This window comes from Arachis stenosperma, chromosome 10 (genome assembly GCF_014773155.1).
Source record: "Arachis stenosperma cultivar V10309 chromosome 10, arast.V10309.gnm1.PFL2, whole genome shotgun sequence".
Classification (NCBI taxonomy): domain Eukaryota; kingdom Viridiplantae; phylum Streptophyta; class Magnoliopsida; order Fabales; family Fabaceae; genus Arachis; species Arachis stenosperma.
In genome coordinates, this window is record NC_080386.1 from 25,367,750 (window position 1) to 25,388,872 (window position 21,123).

A 21,123-nucleotide genomic window follows, 5' to 3' on the forward strand; every position below is an offset into this window, starting at 1 on the left:
ATGATAATGGGAGAGACTTTATAATATGAAATAAACCAAGATAAGTTCGATGCAATATGGTCTGTGGCACCAGAGTCAATAATTCAAGAATTGAAAAAGGTATTTTTGTTGGAAAAATTAGGGTAAAAAACTGAAATGAGCCAAGTAGAGCTCAAATTTACCTAAATCAGCCAAATGAAAAATCAATACATGAATCAACCAGGACGAGTTACTATATAATTCGAATCAATATGATTCGAATTTGATTTGAACGTAATTCGAATCAATATGATTCGAATTACTAGGAACGGCCAAAATCAATGAAGTTCGAAACAACTTGTTTCGAATTATAACTATGGAATTCGAATTATGTTAATTCGAATTACTATGAAGGCACATTGTTTAGTAATTCGAATCAAGTTGATTCGAATTACTAGGTTAGGTTATGACATTAGATAATTCGAAACATATAGATTCGAATTATATATATATAGTGCGAGCCAGGGCTATATATATAAGGTGTGAACTCATGTTGCTCTCAACAAAGAGGGGAGATGGCTAGTGAGGAGAGTTTCCTAGTTCTGGTACATTACAGAGGGTCCATTAAGAGAAAAACCCGGTCCGGCGTTAAGTTCACTGATAAGGATCCCCTATGTATTATCGTGACGCCGACAACCACCTACGATGCACTTGTTAGCTCTGTGCTGGAGAAGCTGGGTCTTGAAGGCGTTAAAAGGGTGAAGAAGTTTTTCTACCGCATTCCTACAGCGGTGCTCCATGACACCGTGAAGTTTGATTGTTTCACAATCGGTAGTGACGAGGACTTGCAGGTTATGTTTCTTTCTCGTAGGCAGTTTCCCGAGGTTAGGACACCGGAGCTGTTGGCTAAGTTGGTTGATGTGGTATCTAGCTCGGGTGGTTCGAACCGGAATGCCACTACTGTAGCCGCGGTTGCCGGCTCGAGCTCGAGACCTGCTGTTGCTTCATCCTCTGCTCCTGTGTATGAGCCACCGATGCAGCCTGTTGCGTCCCCTTCGTTTGCCGTTGATCTGAGCGGCAATGTTGGAGATGAGGTTCGGTATGGGGAACATATTCCCACCGAGGTACATTGTCCCACACCGGCTGGTGTTGGTGATGGTTTGTTTGATGATCCAGATGACGATGACGTGGAGCCGGATTTCATCGCTGATGAAAGCGGCGATGATGTTGGAACTACTGTTCCGACAAGGGCTATAGGTGGATCTAGTTCTGGCACACAGCAGTATCCACCCCATTTTTCCTCATTGGACCTGGATGCCATGCGGCAAGACGACAATGATCTGCAGGCCTCAGGATTTGGTGCTAGAGATACCGAGGGGTCTGCCGGTATGAACGAGTTCCAGGTTGGCCAACAATTTCAAGATAAAGATGAGGCGCTGTTGAGTGTGAAGACATACAGTATCCGTAGAGGGGTCCAGTACAAGGTCGTTGAGTCTGACTATCGCAGGTATGTGGGAAAGTGTTCTGAGTTTGGGAATGGGTGCACATGGCTAATTCGGTTGAGTCTCCGACAGCGGAAGGGTATCTGGGAAGTGAAGCGATACAACGGACCGCATACATGTCTTGCCAGCTCCATCTCCAGCGACCATAGGAGTCTGGACTACCATGTCATATCCACCTTCGTTATGCCGATGGTTAGGGCTGATGCAGGTGTGAACATCAAGGTGCTCCAAAATGCCACGGCCGCACACTTTGGGTTCAGGCCTACGTACAGGAGGGTATGGATGGCGAAGCAGAAGGCCGTTGCCGTGATATATGGGGACTGGGAGGAGTCGTACAATGAGCTCCCTAGGTGGGTTTTAGGAGTGCAGCTGACGATGCCTGGCACTGTAGCTGTCCTCAGGACTTGTCCTGTTCGAGTTGGGGGACAGGTTGACGATTCTCAGGTTTATTTTCATAGGCTGTTCTGGACTTTCCCCCCTTGTATCCAGGCATTCCGTCATTGCAAGCCTTTGGTGAGTATTGATGGCACCCATTTATATGGGAAGTATGGGGGAACACTGCTAGTCGCCATTGCACAAGACGGAAACTCGAACATCCTACCCGTGGCATTTGCACTAGTTGAGGGTGAGAATGCTGAGTCATGGTCTTTCTTTCTTTCCCACCTCCGTGAGCACGTGACACCTCAGCCGGGTCTGTTAGTTATTTCAGATAGGCACAACGGCATAAAGGCAGCCCTCGAGGCTCCGGATGGGGGATGGCTACCGCCTGCTGCGTACCGGGCCTTCTGCATTCGACACGTTGCAGCGAATTTTGCGTTGACGTTCAAGGGAAAAGATGCCCGGAGGCTTCTTGTTAACGCCGCATATGCCAAGACCGAGGTGGAGTTCGACTACTGGTTTGACATTCTGCGCTCTGAGAATCCGGCAATGTGTGACTGGGCGAATCGAATCGAGTATTCGTTGTGGACACAGCACTGTGATGAGAAACAGCCGCTCTGGTCAAGCTCGTACTGAACGCTGGTCTTTTTCTCTGGGATTTGGTGGGGTTGGAGAATCAGAAAGTGATTCGAATGAACTTGGCACGAACTCCTTTTATAGCCGATTCCCTTGTAATTCGAATCAAGTTGATTCGAATTACTATGCAAGCCCGTTTTCACCTAATTCGAATCGAATTGATTCGAACTACTCTAACATGCCCTTCTCCTAGTAATTCGAATTAACATAATTCGAATTCCATAGTTGTAATTCGAAACAACTTGTTTCGAACTTCCTTGATTTTCGTCGTTCCAAGTAATTCGAATCATATTGATTCGAATTACGTTCAAATCAAATTCGAATCATATTGATTCGAATTATATAGTAACTCGTCCTGGTTGATTCATGTATTGATTTTTCATTTGGCTGATTTAGGTAAATTTGAGCTCTCCTTGGCTCATTTCAGTTTTTTACCCGAAAAATTATTTAAAATAGAAAATGTGTTTGAAGAACAAAGATAATGAGTACTCGGATTAGGCAAAAACGCATTTTGATTTGATGAACCATTATCTGTATATTTTGAAGAGATAGACTCGATCCTTTTGAGAAGTGCTATGAGAGCTTGTTGTTGGGCTAGTGAGAGGTCCAAAATTGGGTTTGGATTCGGCTGATGGGTATGCCCTTCAACATGACCTAGGACTGCCTTCTCATCATAAACTGGAGGGGCGATTGAAGGAGGAGTGGCGACGGCGACAGCAGCGGAGTGATGTGGACTACCAGAGTGATGTGGATGTCCTGGTGGGAACCCGTGTTTCGAATAACAGACTTCAATCGTGTGGTCACTACGACCGCAATGTGTACAGAACTTAGAGGAACCACCACGTCCCGCGCTGGAGGGGAAACCACCGCGACCCTTGCCAGAGGAAAAGCCACTGCGACCGCGACCGCGACCTTGTGAGGGGTGCCGCGAATCGACGGCGGCAGTGATGGAACGTGGATCGTCTAAAATCCCAGCGGTGACTTGTAGCTGTCGTTCATGTTGGATGACCAATGCAAAAAATTCTGGTTGCTGGAGGTAATTGGTCTAGGAAAAGTATTTGAGATCGCACCACCGGAAATCGTTCATCCAATCCCTTAAGAAAGCGAATTATAAAATCTTGTGATCTATGAGATGTTGCTGGACATGAACAGACTGGAAGAGGGCGAAAACTGTCGAGTTCCTCCCAAAGAGACTGTAGAAGAGTAGTTTAATACTATCCATCTAAGTTTTTAGAAAAAATGATATTATGAATTAAGCCAACACCAAATGTTGGTCTTCCATTGCTGAAGGAATTGAAGATACCATTTGTATGCATTATTTCAATATATAATATTTTGTTGTATGTGTCTGATCTTATGAGTATATGTAGTATAATTACTAATTTGAATATATGTGTAGAATTGGTCAAGATGTTATATGATGAGTAACGTTAATACTACAACATTTTAATTTTTCTTTACTAAATCTTAATTATTTTACTACATAAAATAATTAACACAACTAATCTATCGGTTTTTTTTAAGTAATTAATTATATTTGAACTCTTTTATTTTATTATTCCATCCCTAGCTCCAAAATGCATGACATCAAAATAACGTTGTCGATGTGAGTGTTGTTATTTTAATAGGTGATATATGTAAGTATCTTTATTATAAATACTTAGAGGACTCGAAAGTGTGTCTGTGATCTCTAGTTTTATTAGGATATATATATATATATTAGAAAAAGAAAGAAAGAAAAAATAAAGGAGAGTGGATCCCATTAGTTATGATGCATACACATACATTCTTGGTACTATAGCGGCGCATGATGCAATTATTCATATAAAAGCAAACAAAAGAGGTCACTACACGAAGAACTATCAAAAAGACAGGGTGATGGGTGCAATCAATGAAACGGAGAATAAAATTAAGTAAATAAAAATAAATAAATCCCAATAAAAGGAGATATAATCAAAGGAAGTATGATCTCTTATTAGCTTATGAATGATGATAATATATTGGGTAAGACTCGTGTGTACAGTTATTTTTATATAAAATTAAGTTAAAAATTGTTAAATAATAATTTATTCAAATCTATCAAATTATCTAATAATTTTTTAATATTAATTTTACATTAAAATAACTATACGTTAGTTTACACCTAATATTAATACTAGATAGGGAAAAAAAAAAAAGAAGGTGCGTGGGGTCAGGCACAAAGAAATTAAAGTTGAAAGTTGAGGATATGCATCAAAGCTCTAAAATGGTTTGAAGTTGTTGGAGTCATGTTTGGTGGCAGCAGCGTGTGATGAGAAGATCTCTAGATAGATCATGCATCTTGCAAAACGTGCTATAAACATTTACCCATATGCTCTCTTTCACACACTCCATATACACTACTAAATCAACATCACTAATAATAATAATAATAATAATAATAATAATAATGAATGAATGAATGAACGAACGAACGAACGAACGAACTAATTTGATTTGGTCGAGTGGTCAGCTTATTTGTCCGTTTAAATAAATGTTGGAGATTCGAATTCTACTTTGTGTATGCAGCAATCAATTGGCCAACAGCAGACCCTTAAATGGAGTTCAGATTCGCGACGGATTAGTCTTTGACATATCCGGTTGAGAAAATGACACTCACTTCTCTTTTATTTATAAAATATACATTTTTCTTTTTTATAAATTTTACAAAACTTTTTTTTTAATCTATTTTAAATTTTTTGTGTTAACTAATATTAACTTTATTTATTTTTTTAAAAAAATATTTTTTACAAAAATATCCTTTAGCAAAAATTTTATTTTTTATTATTAAATATTGCTTACCAAAATACCATTTAATAAATTATTTTTTAGGGCAATTTACTTATTTAAATAAAATGGTCGAAACTTTTATCTAAATGTGCAAAACGGATTGTTGTTACGTGCATATGCAAAAAATCCTATTCTATGTAATCCGTGGCAACCCACCACGGTTTCTAATTGTGCATAAACCGTGGCAGGCTAGGACGGTTTATGGAGAAACTGAGTTGCTTGTAAACCGTGGGAGGTTCCAGCGTTTTATGAAAGTGGCGTGGAAGGCATAAACCGTGGTAGGTTACCACGGTTTATGAAGAAGGTGAACTGGTTTGACCCTTGTGGGTTACAACAGTCACGGCATGAATGTGTTACAAACTTACAATGGAGTATTTTCTTCTACCAATTGTTTTTAAAATAAAAAAGGTATATAAAAAATACAAAAAAATAAATATAACAATTTTGATTTTAAAACCAAAAGTACCTCACTATTCCTAACAATGGATTATGTGACAATGATTCTAATAAAATCCCACCCAGAAAATGACAATAATCCTTTTGTGAAGAAAAGAACGCATCATGGGTTAATAAGTGCTTTATTTTAATTTTATATACACTTATTTTAATTTTATAACTGTAGAGAATTAAAGGTGACTTCTAGGAATGATGACAAAAATCACATAAGCGCCTCACCAGTTTTTTTTCTATAATTTTAATTAATTCCAAAAAACGATTTTTCAACTTTAATTTTTTAGATTTATCTTTTTTTTTTTTTTGTATTTGGAGTTCGGCGAACTCTATAAAAATAAGCAAGTTCACTTTAATTCTCGGCAAGCTTCACTCAAAATTTTTAAAATGCATATCATCGTCTCCAAAATAGTATATAGATCTACAAATAGTATATAAGAGTACACAAAAAATACACAGACAATAAGCATGGTTTCTTCAAGTATTTTTTAATTATAAATTAAAAAAAAAACAAGCCATATTTAACAATGGCAACCATTATTATAGTCTCAAAAAAATATACAGGTACACCGAAATAAATATTTAACAAGGATTTTTTTAATTATAAATTAAAAAAATAACTATTTCCCAAAAATAAAATACAACTTATTCCTGTATACTCTTATGTACTTTGGAGACGATGATAATAGTTACTATTGTTAACTTTTCAATTTGACATATTTGAAGTGGATTATTTTTAGAAAATTGTTATTTTTTTAATTTATAATTAAAAAAATTCTTGTTAAATATGACTTATTCCGATGTACCTATGTATTTTTGGAGACGATAATAATGGTTGCCATTATTAAATATGATTTTTTTTAATTCATAATTAAAAAAATCTTTGAAGAAGCCATGCTTGCTGTCTGTGTATTTTTTATGTACTCCTATATACTATTTGTAGATCTATAAATGGTGTCTTTTTTTGCCATAATTGAATCTACATAAACCGTTGTAACCCACAAGGGTTTATGACCAGATCACCTTCTTCATAAACCGTGGTAACCTACCACGGTTTATGCCTTCCACGCCACCTTCATAAACAGCTGGAACTTCCCACGGTTTACAAGCAACTAAGTTTTCCCATAAACCGTCCCAGCCTGCCACGGTTTATGCACAATTCAAAAACCGTGGTGGGTTGCCACGGATTACATAGAATAAGATTTTTACACATGCACATAATAATAATCCGTTTTGCACATTTGGGTGAAGGATTCTATCATTTTATTTAAATAAGTAAATTGCCCTATTTTTTATTGATTAAATTATATTTTTATCAAAATATTTTATAAAAAATTTAATAATTAAATTATTTTTCTAAGAAACCTTCAATAATTTTTTAATTATTAAATTATGATTTTACCAAAATTTTTGTTAATAATTTTTTATATTTTATTATTAATTTTTTGATATCAATGTATATTATTTTAACATTAAATAAAAAAGTCTTACCATTATTAATATATGTATAGCATAATATATATTGATATAAAAAAATTAATAAAAAATATAAAAAAATTATTAACAAATATTTTAGTAAAATCATAATTTAATAATTAAAAAATTATTAAAAGATATTTTAAAAAAATAATTTAATTATTAATTTTTTTTAAAAACATTTTGATAAAAATACAATTTAGTCAATAAAAAAACAATTTATTAAAGAGTATTATATTTTTTAAGTAATATTTAATGACAAAAAAATAAAATTTTTATTAAAGGATATTTTTGTAAAAAATAATTTATTTTTTCTTAAAAAATAAATAAAATTAACATTAGTTAATACAAAAAAATTTAAAATGAATTAAAAAAATTTTTTTAAAAAATTATAAAAAGAGAAATATATATTTTATAAATAAAAAATATATCATTTTAATATCTCGTAAAAAAAGAAAGTAAAATTTTTTCTAATAATAATAATAATGAATGTTTAACCTAGTAATAATCCTTCATTGTTTTGTAGATAAGAACTTAATTTGACCGAGACACAATAAAATCAACCACCCATAATAAGGCAGACACCTTGCATTATATAAATAGTGCCAAAAGTAGTGAAATGAAAGCGATGAGATTAAAGGCGTGTTGTGCGGACAACTACAAGACATAAGAGCTCCATAAACATAAAGGTTTTGAATTTTCATATATCATCACTAGTCGCCTAATACATTTCAATTACTTTTCTGACCCTTTTAATTATCTTCTATCAAACAATTCTTGTCAGAATTTTTTCCTTTTTTTTCTTTCTCTTCTTTTTCCAACAATATAGTATGAATTATATTAAAAATATTATTTATATATTAAAATCAATCACTAAAATTAATTATTAATATATTTATATATAAATATGTATGTAGTTTAATTTATTTTTCGAGTTATTATCTTCGAATAGTTTAACTTTTTAGTATAATTTTCAATATTTTATTAGTAGATAAATAAATTAACCACTCAGATGAACTCAAATTAATTTGATGCAAGTATATATTATGACATGCATGCGAAAGTAAATAAATAATAATTGAGGTACAAGTCACGATCCACTTGTAAAGTATTTTCTTGGCCCTAATTGAAGCTCATGTAGAAGAAGAGATACCCTTATATTATCTAATTCTAATGGATAGAAATGGTTGTCGATGAATTGATCTGACCCTATAACACGGTTTAGAAATTTATCACAAGTTCACAACATGTACCATGTGATACAAATCATTAACTATATATATCGTCTTATATATATTAACACACCTTTTTTCTTTTGCTCTAAGAGGATTAGACAGGCTGATTTTTTTAGATATGATATTAGGGTGTGTGTAATGCAGGAATATGATGATTATAGGTGATTTACACTGTTATAGCGGCGGTGAGTTTTTGGCATTTAGGGGGAAGAAATCGGTGGCACCGATTTGAGGTGGGGGAAATCGGTGCCACCGATTTGTGTGAGAGAGGGGAGAAAATCGGTGGGACCGATTTGTGGAAGGGTAGGGTGTTGGGTATGAAATCGGTGCCACCGATTTGTGTGTGGTATAATATTTTTTTAAGTCGGGATTAGAAATCGGTCCCACCGATTTGGGTGTGCAGCGGTCGGTCCCTCCGATTTGCCATTAGTCAACACAAAAACGGATGTTGGTATCACAGAAGCCCCATTTGTTCCTCGTTCGCTCCTCTCTTCTCTTCTCTTCTCTTCTCTCCTCTGATTCTTGTCTTTCATTTGTGTAAAAAAAAATTTCTGTGAGGCTGGGAATAGATAGTGTTATGGATGATAGAGTTGTATTGAAGATTTATTACTACGGGCAGATCTTATTACAAACATATGAGGGAGTTCAATTCGTGTGTGAAAATCCATTAGATGTTGTTATTCCATTCACATTGTCATTTGAGGAGTTGAAAGGTGTGATTTGTGAGAAGATAGGCACGCAAAGATGTAGGAGAATATCGTGTATTTTGTACAGGTATCCTTTACCTGTGTTTGGCGGGTTTGTTCAATTTCAAACCAAGTATGTGATGGACGAAGCGAGTATGCAGGAAATGTTTTCAATGTACATGGAAAATCGCCACCGAATATCGTGCATCGAGTTATATATTGAGTTTGAGCAATCTGAAGCAGACCGTAACATTGAGTTGGAAGATTATAATAGTGAAAGCGAAGATGAATTTGAAAGTAACTATGAGATCGTCGGTCCAGGCGAGGACGAAGAAGAAGCTGTTGGCGACATGAACGCAGATGTGGCGGAAGTTGCAAATGCACTAGCAAACCCGCATCCGTTTCAAGAGCCTTCTTTCATGCGGACGTTGGATTTGGGGGCTATGTACTCACCGGAGTTTCCGGAATATATGAATACAGGTGCGTAAACCTAGCTAGCTACGTGAATCTCTGAATTGTTGTTTACGTAGATGGAATAGAGAAAAATAAGACTATAACGATCTTACCTAGTAAAGTATGTTTATTAATTGAGTTGTAATGAAGGACTTCTTACTGAGTACATAATGAAGCATTTGTTACTTTTGATGTATGTAGCCCCTCCTGTTGTGGCGGATGGTGAGTTCACAGTGGGGATGGAATTCAGCTCAAGGGAGGCAGTAATCAAGGCAATGAAAGATTATACCATCCGGAGAGGTGTGGACTATCGGGTATATGAGTCGGAACCGACGACATTCTATGCCAAATGTATAGAATATGGGAATGGTTGTGACTGGTTGATCCGGGTAACCAAAATGCAGAAGAAGTACTGTTGGGAGATAAGGAGGTACAATGGAAGTCATACTTGTACCAGGTCTACTATTTCTCAAGACCATTCGAAGCTGGATTCCAAGACAGTTGCAGAAGCAATAAAGCCGTTGGTAGAGGTTGACCCGTCTATAAAGGTGAAATCAGTAATTGCTGATATCCAGTCAAAGTTTAACTACACCATCAGTTATCGCAAGGCTTGGTTAGCAAAGCAGCAGGCGGTCGAATCAATTTTCGGAAGTTGGGAAGCATCGTATGAAGCTTTGCCGATATGGTTTGAGGCCATGTGCCACAAAGAGCCATCAGCAGTGGTTCACTTTGAAACAATGCCAGCTTACCAGGGGGATGATTTGGTTCCTGATATACGTGTTCTACATAGAGTCTTCTGGAGTTATTACCCCTGTATAAGGGCCTTCAGACACTGCAAGCCAGTGGTGCAGGTGGACGGGACTCATTTGTATGGAAAATACAAGGGTTGTTTATTGGTTGCAGTGTCACAAGATGGTAATAACAACATCGTGCCTATTGCATTTGCCATAGTGGAGGGAGAGACTTCTGATGCATGGCACTTTTTTCTGAGCAACCTGCGTCAACATGTGGTGACCCGTGATGGTGTCGGACTAATCTCCGATCGACACGATTCGATTAGGTCAGCTATTGAACGAAGTAATGGGGCGTGGTCTCCTCCAAGAGCTTTCCATATGTTTTGCATCAGGCATATTGAGTCCAACTTCTTGAGGAAGTTCAAAGCACCTTACCTGCAGAAGCTTATCGTCAACATTGGTAAGTTTGTATACAATGAACTTTTAATTTATTGTAAGCATGATCAAATAGACTGGTGTTCATAGCTGACTGAATGTTTTTCATAGGATATTCAAGGACGACCAGGGAGTACCAGATGCGCTATGAACGATTAAAGGAACGGGGTGAGGCTTACACCAATTGGCTTGATCGGATCCCTCGTGAGCAGTATGCTTTGGCATTTGATGGTGGTTACCGATGGGGTCATATGACCACCAATCTTGTGGAATGTATCAACTCCGTCTTAAAGGGTGCACGCAATCTCCCAGTCACTGCACTTGTTAAGGCGACATTTTACAGGCTGAATGAGTTGTTCACTAGGCTGAATGAGTTGGAAACACTCGGGGATTGCCAGGAATCGGCGCTAGAAATGGTAGCCGGATCCAAGCCCAACTGACCAACAGTGTCAGTGGACCGTCCATCTCCTTGCAATCGACACGAGTTGCCCTGCACAATGATCTATACAAGTGTGCCAGGCATGCCGAACCCCAACTAAACTGTATGATCTGGCCGAAGTTGCAAAGCAAGGATAAAAATTTCCAGTGCACCCCTGCACCCGACTTATCTGCAAATAGAACTTTCCCAAATAACAACATTATGTGACACTTTACATACATCTGCATGCTAACTACATCATTCAACACTATACGATCTCTCACACCCCTAAACCACGTTAACTTTATAAAGCTCCCTCTACATTCATTTTTCCTGGGTGCAACTCCAAAGTGGTGCAAGCACTTGGCTTCCAATGCCTCAAAGCTACTCATGGTCGGACCTGTAACCGGAAGACCATTTGTTGGCAGACCGAGAATTACCGCCACATCCTCCAAGGTCACGGCACACTCACCAACCGGAAAATGGAATGTATGAGTCTCGGGCCGCCATCTCTCAATCAGAGCATTAATCATTGCTGACTGGCCTTTAATAACTCCAATTTGGGATACATAATAAAATCCAGTCTCGCGTAACTGTGCCTCAACAATTTGGTTATATGGATCCGGCGGGTGTAAATGATCGCACTCCAACATCCTTGAAGCCTACAATACCACATTTTCCAGTATAAGAACAAATATAACACAACTATATTATTCAATAACACAAGTATACTTAACATGTCCATTAAAACTAATTTCCAGCATAAAACCAATTCAAACAAAAAAACAGCATACTAATTTCTGATTATTAATATTATTATTATTATTATTATTATTATTATTACTATTATTATTATTATTATTATTATCATTATTATTATTATTATTCAAACAGCAAACACACTTTCTCTACTATTATGATTATTATTATTGTTATTATTATTATTATTCTTATAAAAAAAGCATACTAATTTATTATTATTGTTATTATTATTATTATTATTATTATTATTTTTATTATTATTATTCAAACAGCTTATTATGATTATTATTATTGTTATTAATATTATTATTCGTATAATAAAAAAAGCATACTAAGTTACTATTATTATTATCATTATTATTATTATTATTATTATTCAAACAGCATACATACATACTAATTTCTCTATTATTATGATTATTATTATTATTGTTATTATTATTATTCATATAAAAAAAATAACCATACCAAATTTTTAATTATTATTATTATTATTATTATCATTATTATTATTATTATATTCAAACAGCATACATACATGTACATACATACATACATAGATACATACTAATTTTTCTATTATTATTATTTATTATTACTATTATTATTATTATTATTATTATTATTTATATAAACCAAACAACATACTAATTTTTTATTATTATTACTATTCTAACAGTATATATACTAATTTTATTATTAATCATAATAATTAACGATCATAAATAAATTAACTAATAAAATTTTCATTATTAATCGTTACAGTTAATTAAATTCGATTACTAATACTGACAGTAACAACAACAATATATTAATATCTCCCTATTTCAATTTATTAGGTACAGATTTTCTTTTCTTTTTTTTTAATGTACTATTTTTTCAAATATTTTTTTTCCTTTTTTCTTACATTAAAATACACTACCCAGAGATCCAGAAAGCTTCATCTTCATCACCATTACAAATAAAACAGCCACAAACATTCATCTCAACAAACAAACATTCATCTCATCTCCATACATACATACATACATACAAGGTTTATTCCTATTTTTATTTCTAACCACCTAATAATAAAATACATACATATATGTTTAATTTCTAATTTCTACTTATAATAAAATCTAAAATTATCACTATCATTATCATTAAATAAAATTATGAAAAAAAAATTTACATGATTTGGATCTCCAAGATAATTAACAATATGAAGCTCCGGTTGATTTACTTCCTTAGTTTTTCTTTTTTTTGGCATTTTTTTTCCTCTTTTGCTGATCTGTGGTGGTCCAACAATGGGGGGTGTGTGGGGTTGAGAGGAAGAAGAAAGGGAAAGTTGAGAGTGAAAGAGAGAGTGTTGGAGAGTGAAAGAGAGAGGGGTATACGGGGATAAGGTCACGGGCTGCACCACGGGAGCCACCTGCATGCGGGACATGTGGCAACGGGCCACCAATCGGTGCCACCGATTTCGGCACCTCCCTCTCCCACAAATCGGTGCCACCGTTTTCCTTCCCCCCAATTGGTGCCACCGATTTCTTTACAAGCGCCGTCACATCTCCGTCAAACACCCCAAACCCCCATAACGTCGCACAACACCAACGCCATCCCCATATCAAAATTAAAAAACTCACCACACTTAGCTTGAAGTGTATGTGGGCCAGTGTCATCAATTTGTTCTTAATAAAATCCTGAATGCATTTATATTTGTTGCATGAATCTGGTTCTTTGAACTTTGAAGTATAAAAGAACATTTTAGAGCAAAAAACAGATAAAGTATGAGGACGTGGACGTTGCTATCATATCCCATGGAATTGTTGCTTTAAAAGGATCTTACAAGATAATAATTTATTTTTTTAATTGTTTAAGAACTAGAGATTTATCATCAATCATTTAAAAAAGGAATACCAATAAAAAATAACTTTATAATGATACCAAATTGATATTATCCATTTGTAGGAATAAAAGCAGAGATAAATTTTATTAGCTACGTCCTAATGAAATATACCCTAAAAATGATAAGTGGAATTGAAGGAACAGTGGCGGAACTTAGTTCAGACAAGGGGTGGCCATGGCCCCCCCAAACTTTTATTAAAAAAATTAGTAATATTTTTTCAAAAAATAAAAAATAGTTCAGTTGGCTCAAATATTTTATTATGACTTAAAATACTAAAGTTTAATCTTCATTTCTTGTTTTTATTGCACAATAGTTTTAGTTTTAAACGTTCAAAACATATCGAATTTGGACTGAATTGAGTGTATTCGCATTTCGCAGTTCTCTATTCAATAAGCAACACTCCTTCTACCTTTGAGTTCAAATATAAAAAATTAGGTATTTTTATTTATGTAATTTAATATTATTTTATATTTTACTATTTATTTAATTTAATTTTTTATATGATAAAAAATATTAGAATATTCAATAAGTATTGATATTATTGTATTTGTATAAATTGATAAAAAATTTAATAAATATTATAAATTTTAATATTTGTCCTTCTAATTTTTTTATATATTTTATTGGATATATATTCAAATTTTTATATAAAATAATTATAAAAAATCAAAGAGTTGATGATGCATTTTTTAAGAGGAAGGCTAATATTCAAGAAGGAAAACATATAACTTTTACAATATCAACATCTGTAGATAGTTCTTCTACTCTAATGAATCACGAAAAAAGTAAGATACAACTTTCAAAAGTTTAAAGAGTTACATCTGATGAGTTTGACCTTAATTCTTTGAAACGATACTCTGAAAAACGGCTTCAAATTTGGGAATATCACCCAAATTAGAGAGATGAGGTTAGATGAGCTTATCTTAAACGGGGTCTATATTAAAAGTATCTTGACAATTATTTTCTATTTGACCCCCCAAAATTTCGTTTCAAGCTCCGCCACTGTGAAGGAAATAAGAATAATGAAGATGGTGCAAAGATTAATAAGAAAAGTGTGATGTATGTGTATCGTAGGCGAAGAAATTAAAGGACGATGATGAAAGCAGAGAGGGAAAATTAAAACACAAGATGGGTATTTGTACCCCTCTCCACCAACAGACCATTATTAACCCATAAAAAGAAAGAAAGAAAACAAACAAAAATAATTCACAAAAATATGTACGACAAATAAATTTTAAAATATCACAATAAAATTAAATATTAGATATCCATTTTTAATGTAATTTTTTTGCATTATTAGAAAAACAATAACATTTCTTTTAATTTGGAGATTTATGTTAAGTAAATATTTTTTTTTTACAATTTGTTTATAGAAAAAAAAATTAAAAATCAAATTTTATTCTAATTTTTATCCATTTTTTAAAGTATTCTATTATTTCAGATTAAATTCGAATCAAATGCAAAAATTATCTACCAACTACAAGGTCAATTTTCACTTACTTTTAAGAAGAATTCTTCTTTATTATTTTTGTAGCATTTTTTTTAAAAGGTGAAAATATAAGTATAGTTAATTTTATATAAAGTAGATAAATAAAAATGAATAGATAATTTTGATTAAATTATTATTTAATAATTCTTAACTATTAATTTTATATGAAGTTAATTATACCCAATTTTTATTTTTTTTTTAATTTGTTTTTCGTTCAAATCTTTAAAAATTTTTCTTGTGAATTTTATTATTTGTTTACTATCTCCAACATAGAAAGATAATGTGAGTGGCATGATAAGACTGGCATTGCGTCTCATCCAACGGACATGGAATGATTGTTCGTACGACTCATTCTGCAAAATGAACGGCTGACATGTGACATGTGCTCCGCGATACACCAGATCCAAGCGTGCATCATAAAGATACCATATAAATTCCCCATATTATATGCTTCATCTTAAAATATTAGAACCAAATAATTGAGGAGTCAAAATAACGGCTAATTTTTTTTATATTGGGTTGTTATTGGTGTTTTCATTAATATTATAATATTTTGGTGTAATGCAGTGATATGGGATAAGAAGAAATCGTGAATAACGATTTTAAATAAGACAAAAAAATTAAAAAAAGTTAATAGAAAATCGTGAATTACGATTTCAAATAAGACAAAAAAAAATAAGGAATTGTGAGTCACGATTTCAATTTTTTTATTTAAAAAAATGTGATTTCTAAAATCATAAATAACGATTTTTTTTGTTATGCAAATCGTAAATAACGAATTGTATTATTTATCACACTTGTGAAATATACCAATTTTAACTCATACTATCGTATTACACCATTTCATCCATCGTATAAAAAATAATTAACTGTCAAAATAATAATACCTCAAATAATTTGTTGTTATAGGAACAAAATTTGTTAAATGTTGAATACCCGAATAGGAATTTTAGCACGTAAAGTTTTTTACACTATTTCCGGATTGAAATTTCTCTATGTATTATAATTGAAATTTCTCTATATATCATGAATTTTGTATGGCGATGAATGAAGTTGGTTGAAGTTGAAAGAATTATTATGATTTGATACAGGTAGATACTACGCGCCGAAAACATTGTTACATGAAAGAGAGAAAAAAAAATCAACTGTCGAGCATGGAATTATAATTGAAGAAGACAAGTTCTGGTAGACACACACGTGAATGCTTCATTGATCAGTGCATTGACAAATGTCTTAACCTGAAAGGATAAAAGAAACCTAAACTTTTGACATTCATTAGCAGCGTACTTCAAATTCCATAGCTTCCTTCTCCTTTGTTACTATGCCATTGCTTCTATCTATAGCACTCTCCCAATTGGACCACTCTTTTTTCTTTTAATTTTAAATGGTTTATTTTTATGAATTTAATTTTGATATATTGACAGTATAAAATATTTTACATAATTGTATAATTATATTTGTTCTTTACAATTAATGTGAAAGATATTTATTCTGATTGATATGACATTACGTGATGTATTCGTAAAATATTTTACACTAACCGTATATAAAATTAAATTATATTTTTATTTATGAGAAAAAGTAATACAAAATAAGAAGAGATCAAACCAGAAAAGCGGTTCTCCTTTGAGCTGAGCTGGTAGATTTAAGAACAGATATCACTAGAGGAAAAAAAAAAAAGAGAGAGAACAGAACACTTTATGTCAGAAGAGAAGTAGACAAAGCCAAATCCGAAAGCTAATCAAACGGGAAAGAGAGCATCATGCGTTGGTCACAACTCATCTAAAATGCAACAGCGCCACACCAGATCCTAGTCACCACACTCCAAAAAAATGCAGAAACATTTATTTATTTATTATTATTATTAAAAAATATATTTTAATAATTTTTTTTAAATATACTAATTCACTGATATTTTAATAATTTATAACTGTTAATCTTAATTATAAATAATATATATAATTAAATTAATATCTGCGTATATTTGAAAACTTTACTATTGTAATAAGATGCAAAAATTTAAAAATGATTGTATGATGATATTGGGAAATGTGGTGGGTAAGAGAGAGAGAGAGAGTGCAGAAGAGAGCAGAAGCGAGGAGACAAGATCATGGGATGTGCATATTTTTATTGCAGAAAAGGCCTGCAAATATATAAGTGTGTATATGGATGATGAAAATCCTCTTCCCCCATTGCCATCCCATCCATCCATTCTCTGACATCTCAAAAAAGCATAGCATACCATATAAATCATTGTTTTAATTCAGCAATCAGGTTTTCTTTTCACTTTAACAAACAGCGTTTACTTAGGTGAAAAACAAGTCTACTCCAGGGAGAAACACGGATTAATTAAGACAAATTTTGAGGCAATTAATACTCCCTCTTTATTCTTTTCTCTTATATTTGAATTAATTAATTAATTTTTTACACACAAATGTTGACTTTTGTCGTTCCTGTGTGGAAAGAGAATAAAAATAAAATAAAAATTTATTATATATATTTATTTTAATATAAAATTAATAATTAAAAATTATTAAATTATTATTTATTAAAAATTTTTATTTGTGTCCATATTCAAATAGATTTCTAAAATTTTGTGTCTGAACGATTTTATTTTTAAATTTTTTTTATTATATTAAAAGCTTTAAATTAAATAAAAATAAGACGCATAAATTTGTACTGACATATATGTTTTTATTTTAGTTAGATTAGTTATTATTATTTGAATAAATAAATTTTAAAAAATATAATAAAATGATCTATGTATTTTTTATAAAATTTAAAAATCTTGACTCAATAAAATTTTTTAGAGACGAATACATCTCATATAAAATATTTTAAGAATCTATTTTGGCTAATTTTTTTATACAAAAAATTATTGGTATTTTTATTAAAAATAAATACAGGTAGGTGATTTTTATAAATAGAGAGTCAACACGTAAAATGTGTATTAAATACGTGTCAATATTTTGACCAATACATAAGAGGCGTATTTATATATCTACAATAATATAATATACTTTAAATATGAATATTGAAGTATATTAAAAATAATTTGTGATTTAGGTATATATATTTTATATTTTGATTATAGAGATAGGATAAAGGGAAAAGGAAAGGAGCATTGGGGCAGGAGTGATGAGCAGAGCACAGTAGTAGCATAGTGATAGTGTAGGCATACCAATTAGCATGCTTTACTTGCTGTGCTAAACAACCTAACCTTGTTGTTATCTTACTCCTTTTTATTTGAGACCCCCCCTCCCCTCCCCTCTTTGTCTCAGGTTGCGTGCCTTATGCTCTCTATTCCCCTTGCTGGAATCTCCATACCCTTTTTAAGTAAGAAACAGAATCAGCGTGCAAATATAACACTACTACTCCTCTTCAGCTCTGTCTTTAACGTGGCTGCAATGGATGAAAGCTCAAGAAATGACATGAAACTTGAACTCAGGCTTGCTCCACCTGGTGCTGAAGAACAACAACACTGGGGTTTCATTAATGGCATCAGAACAACAACAACAAAGAGAGATGAATCTTCTGTGCTATCTCTTGGTTACTTCCCTCATGCAACCATAACCACAACTACTACTACTTCTTCTTCTTCACAAGCAGCAGCACTACCGTTGCATAATAATAATGCAGACAAGAAAGTTGCAAATACAGCTGTTCCCAACACTTCTCAGAAAAGGTACACTCTTTCATCATAATCATCATAATATTCTGTGGTCCATGCAACCAATAACACACATCTCTGTTACCTCACCATAGATCTAGCTCTCAAGTATTCTCAACAGAGATGTCTCTGCCTTCATTTGTTATGGTTATCTACTCTTCCTTCCACTTTCTGACCCTCTTTCTGAACAGAACTGCTCCAGGTCCAGTAGTGGGTTGGCCTCCAATCCGTTCATTCAGGAAGAACCTTGCAAATAGCAGCAGCTCTTCAAAGTCACCTCCTCCTCCTCCTGAGCACCATAACAAGGTGGTGGTTGGTGGTGGTGGTGGTGGTGGTGGAAAAGGCATGTTTGTCAAGATCAACATGGATGGTGTTCCCATTGGTAGAAAAGTTGACCTCAATGCTTACGATAGCTATGAAAATCTCTCCAATGCTGTGGACCAACTCTTCAAAGGCCTTCTTGCTGGTAACTAACTAACTTGGTAACTTTTGTCACCTTTTTTTCAATCCCTGTAGTTGGATATATTTATGGCTAATTAGTTCAATATCTTATAGTCAATATTTTCACCAAACAAGTGACAAGTTGAATTTTTTAATTGCCCCTTTAGACCATTTTGTTCCCATTTGTTTTAATTATTTTGTCTTCATCAGCTCAAAGAGATTCCTCTGGTGGTGGAGTTAACAAGCTACAAGAGGAAGAGAAAGTGATAACAGGTTTATTAGATGGAAGTGGAGAGTATACTCTTGTTTATGAGGATAATGAAGGAGACAGGATGCTTGTTGGGGATGTGCCATGGCAGTAAGCATCTTTTTATCTTTTTATTTCTTTATTTTTATTATATATATTCCATGACCAATCACAAATTTGCATCTTATTCTCCTATTAAAATTCTGCAATAGCAATGAGTCTAGTTAGATTCTTAATGCTAAACCAGTAATGCTTTATTTCAATGTTAATAAGATTAAGATCAGACATGAGAGTCAGACAACCTTTTTCTCAATTGTTGTGAATAATTCCGAGGCACTACATGCCATGGCATGTCTGTTTTTTTCACATGAATATATATACACGCACTTGTACTTATGTCCCCTCCTAGAAACAATAAATTCCCACTTGGTGATGCTCAATTTATTTAATTATTGGAAAAAATCCTGATTGGTCTGCTAAATGGGTTTGGCAGCATGTTCGTATCAACAGTGAAGAGGCTGCGAGTCTTGAAGAGTTCTGAGCTTTCTGCCTTTACCCGTGAGATGGAATCTTAAATTATATTCTTATTCATAACATTTATTTATATATATATATTTGAAATGTGATTAAAGAATTGTTGCTGTTGTTTTCAGTTGGTGGTAAGCAAGACAAAGATGCAACTTGACTACTGGGAAGTTGTTGAAGAATAATGAATGATCTAATTTGACGTTTTGGAATGAAAAGTAGTTGCTTAATTACATTACATCAACTGAGTAATGTTTATGAATGTGTCTATCTTTTGATTTCTATGAATATTTGAAATGGTTCTCTGGATTGTATAAATAGGGAAACAAAAACAAAACTAAACGGATGTGTATGTGTACTCATGATTTTGTGTTGAGTAACAATTAACTTCTTTTGCTTTCTTTGCTGCCTGCTTTTATTCATTTCTTAATCATTTTCATTAGCTCATGGGACACTTTTCTTCCTCCACACTACCTATATTCGAGATCAATTTTGTATAACAAATAATTTCTTTTTGTGGACTCAAGGTTAAGTAGAAAATCTAAATGATAAAAAATATACTATATGGTATGTTTTATTTGCGTGCCTAGGGTAGGACATAAGAGTTTCTCCGATTATGGGGTCTTTTGAAATTTTGGTTTTTTTTTTGTTGGACTTATTGTGCAAATTAAATTATTTTTGGGACGTATTGTAATATGAGTTTAAGCAGGGGCTGATGTGCAAAAATAAAATTTTTAGGGAAAACTCTCTAAAATTTAAGAATCTAGCTATAATTGATTAATAGCTCACCTTTGGGTTGAATTTTAACAAAGCTAAGGGTATAAGAAGAAAAAATTAAGGTATTAACTGAAATTAGATACTTGCTTTAATAGTAATATATAGTATCATGGGTTTCACGTTTGCTTGGATCATATGTGTTTAGTTTTTTTCTC

The 21,123-nt window shown here is 33.2% G+C and overlaps 3 protein-coding genes across 3 annotated transcripts; all 3 read left to right on the forward strand.

Moving 5' to 3' along the window:
* Window positions 1–533: 533 nt before the first annotated feature.
* On the forward strand, window positions 534–2,474 carry LOC130956900 (uncharacterized). Its single transcript, XM_057883840.1, has one exon. The coding sequence runs from the start codon at window positions 534–536 to the stop codon at window positions 2,472–2,474; it is 1,941 nt and encodes a 646-aa protein (XP_057739823.1).
* Window positions 2,475–9,020: 6,546 nt separating this feature from the next.
* Window positions 9,021–11,191, forward strand: LOC130956901 (uncharacterized). The gene is made up of 3 exons (XM_057883841.1): window positions 9,021–9,609; window positions 9,784–10,776; window positions 10,863–11,191. Exons 1-3 carry the CDS (start codon window positions 9,021–9,023, stop codon window positions 11,189–11,191), a joined length of 1,911 nt encoding a protein of 636 aa, XP_057739824.1.
* A 7,251-nt stretch (window positions 11,192–18,442) lies between these two features.
* Window positions 18,443–20,591, forward strand: LOC130954591 (auxin-responsive protein IAA26-like). Its single transcript, XM_057881350.1, has 5 exons — window positions 18,443–18,993; window positions 19,170–19,444; window positions 19,630–19,777; window positions 20,160–20,224; window positions 20,320–20,591. Exons 1-5 carry the CDS (start codon window positions 18,602–18,604, stop codon window positions 20,349–20,351), a joined length of 912 nt encoding a protein of 303 aa, XP_057737333.1. The 5' UTR covers window positions 18,443–18,601; the 3' UTR covers window positions 20,352–20,591.
* Window positions 20,592–21,123: the final 532 nt, after the last annotated feature.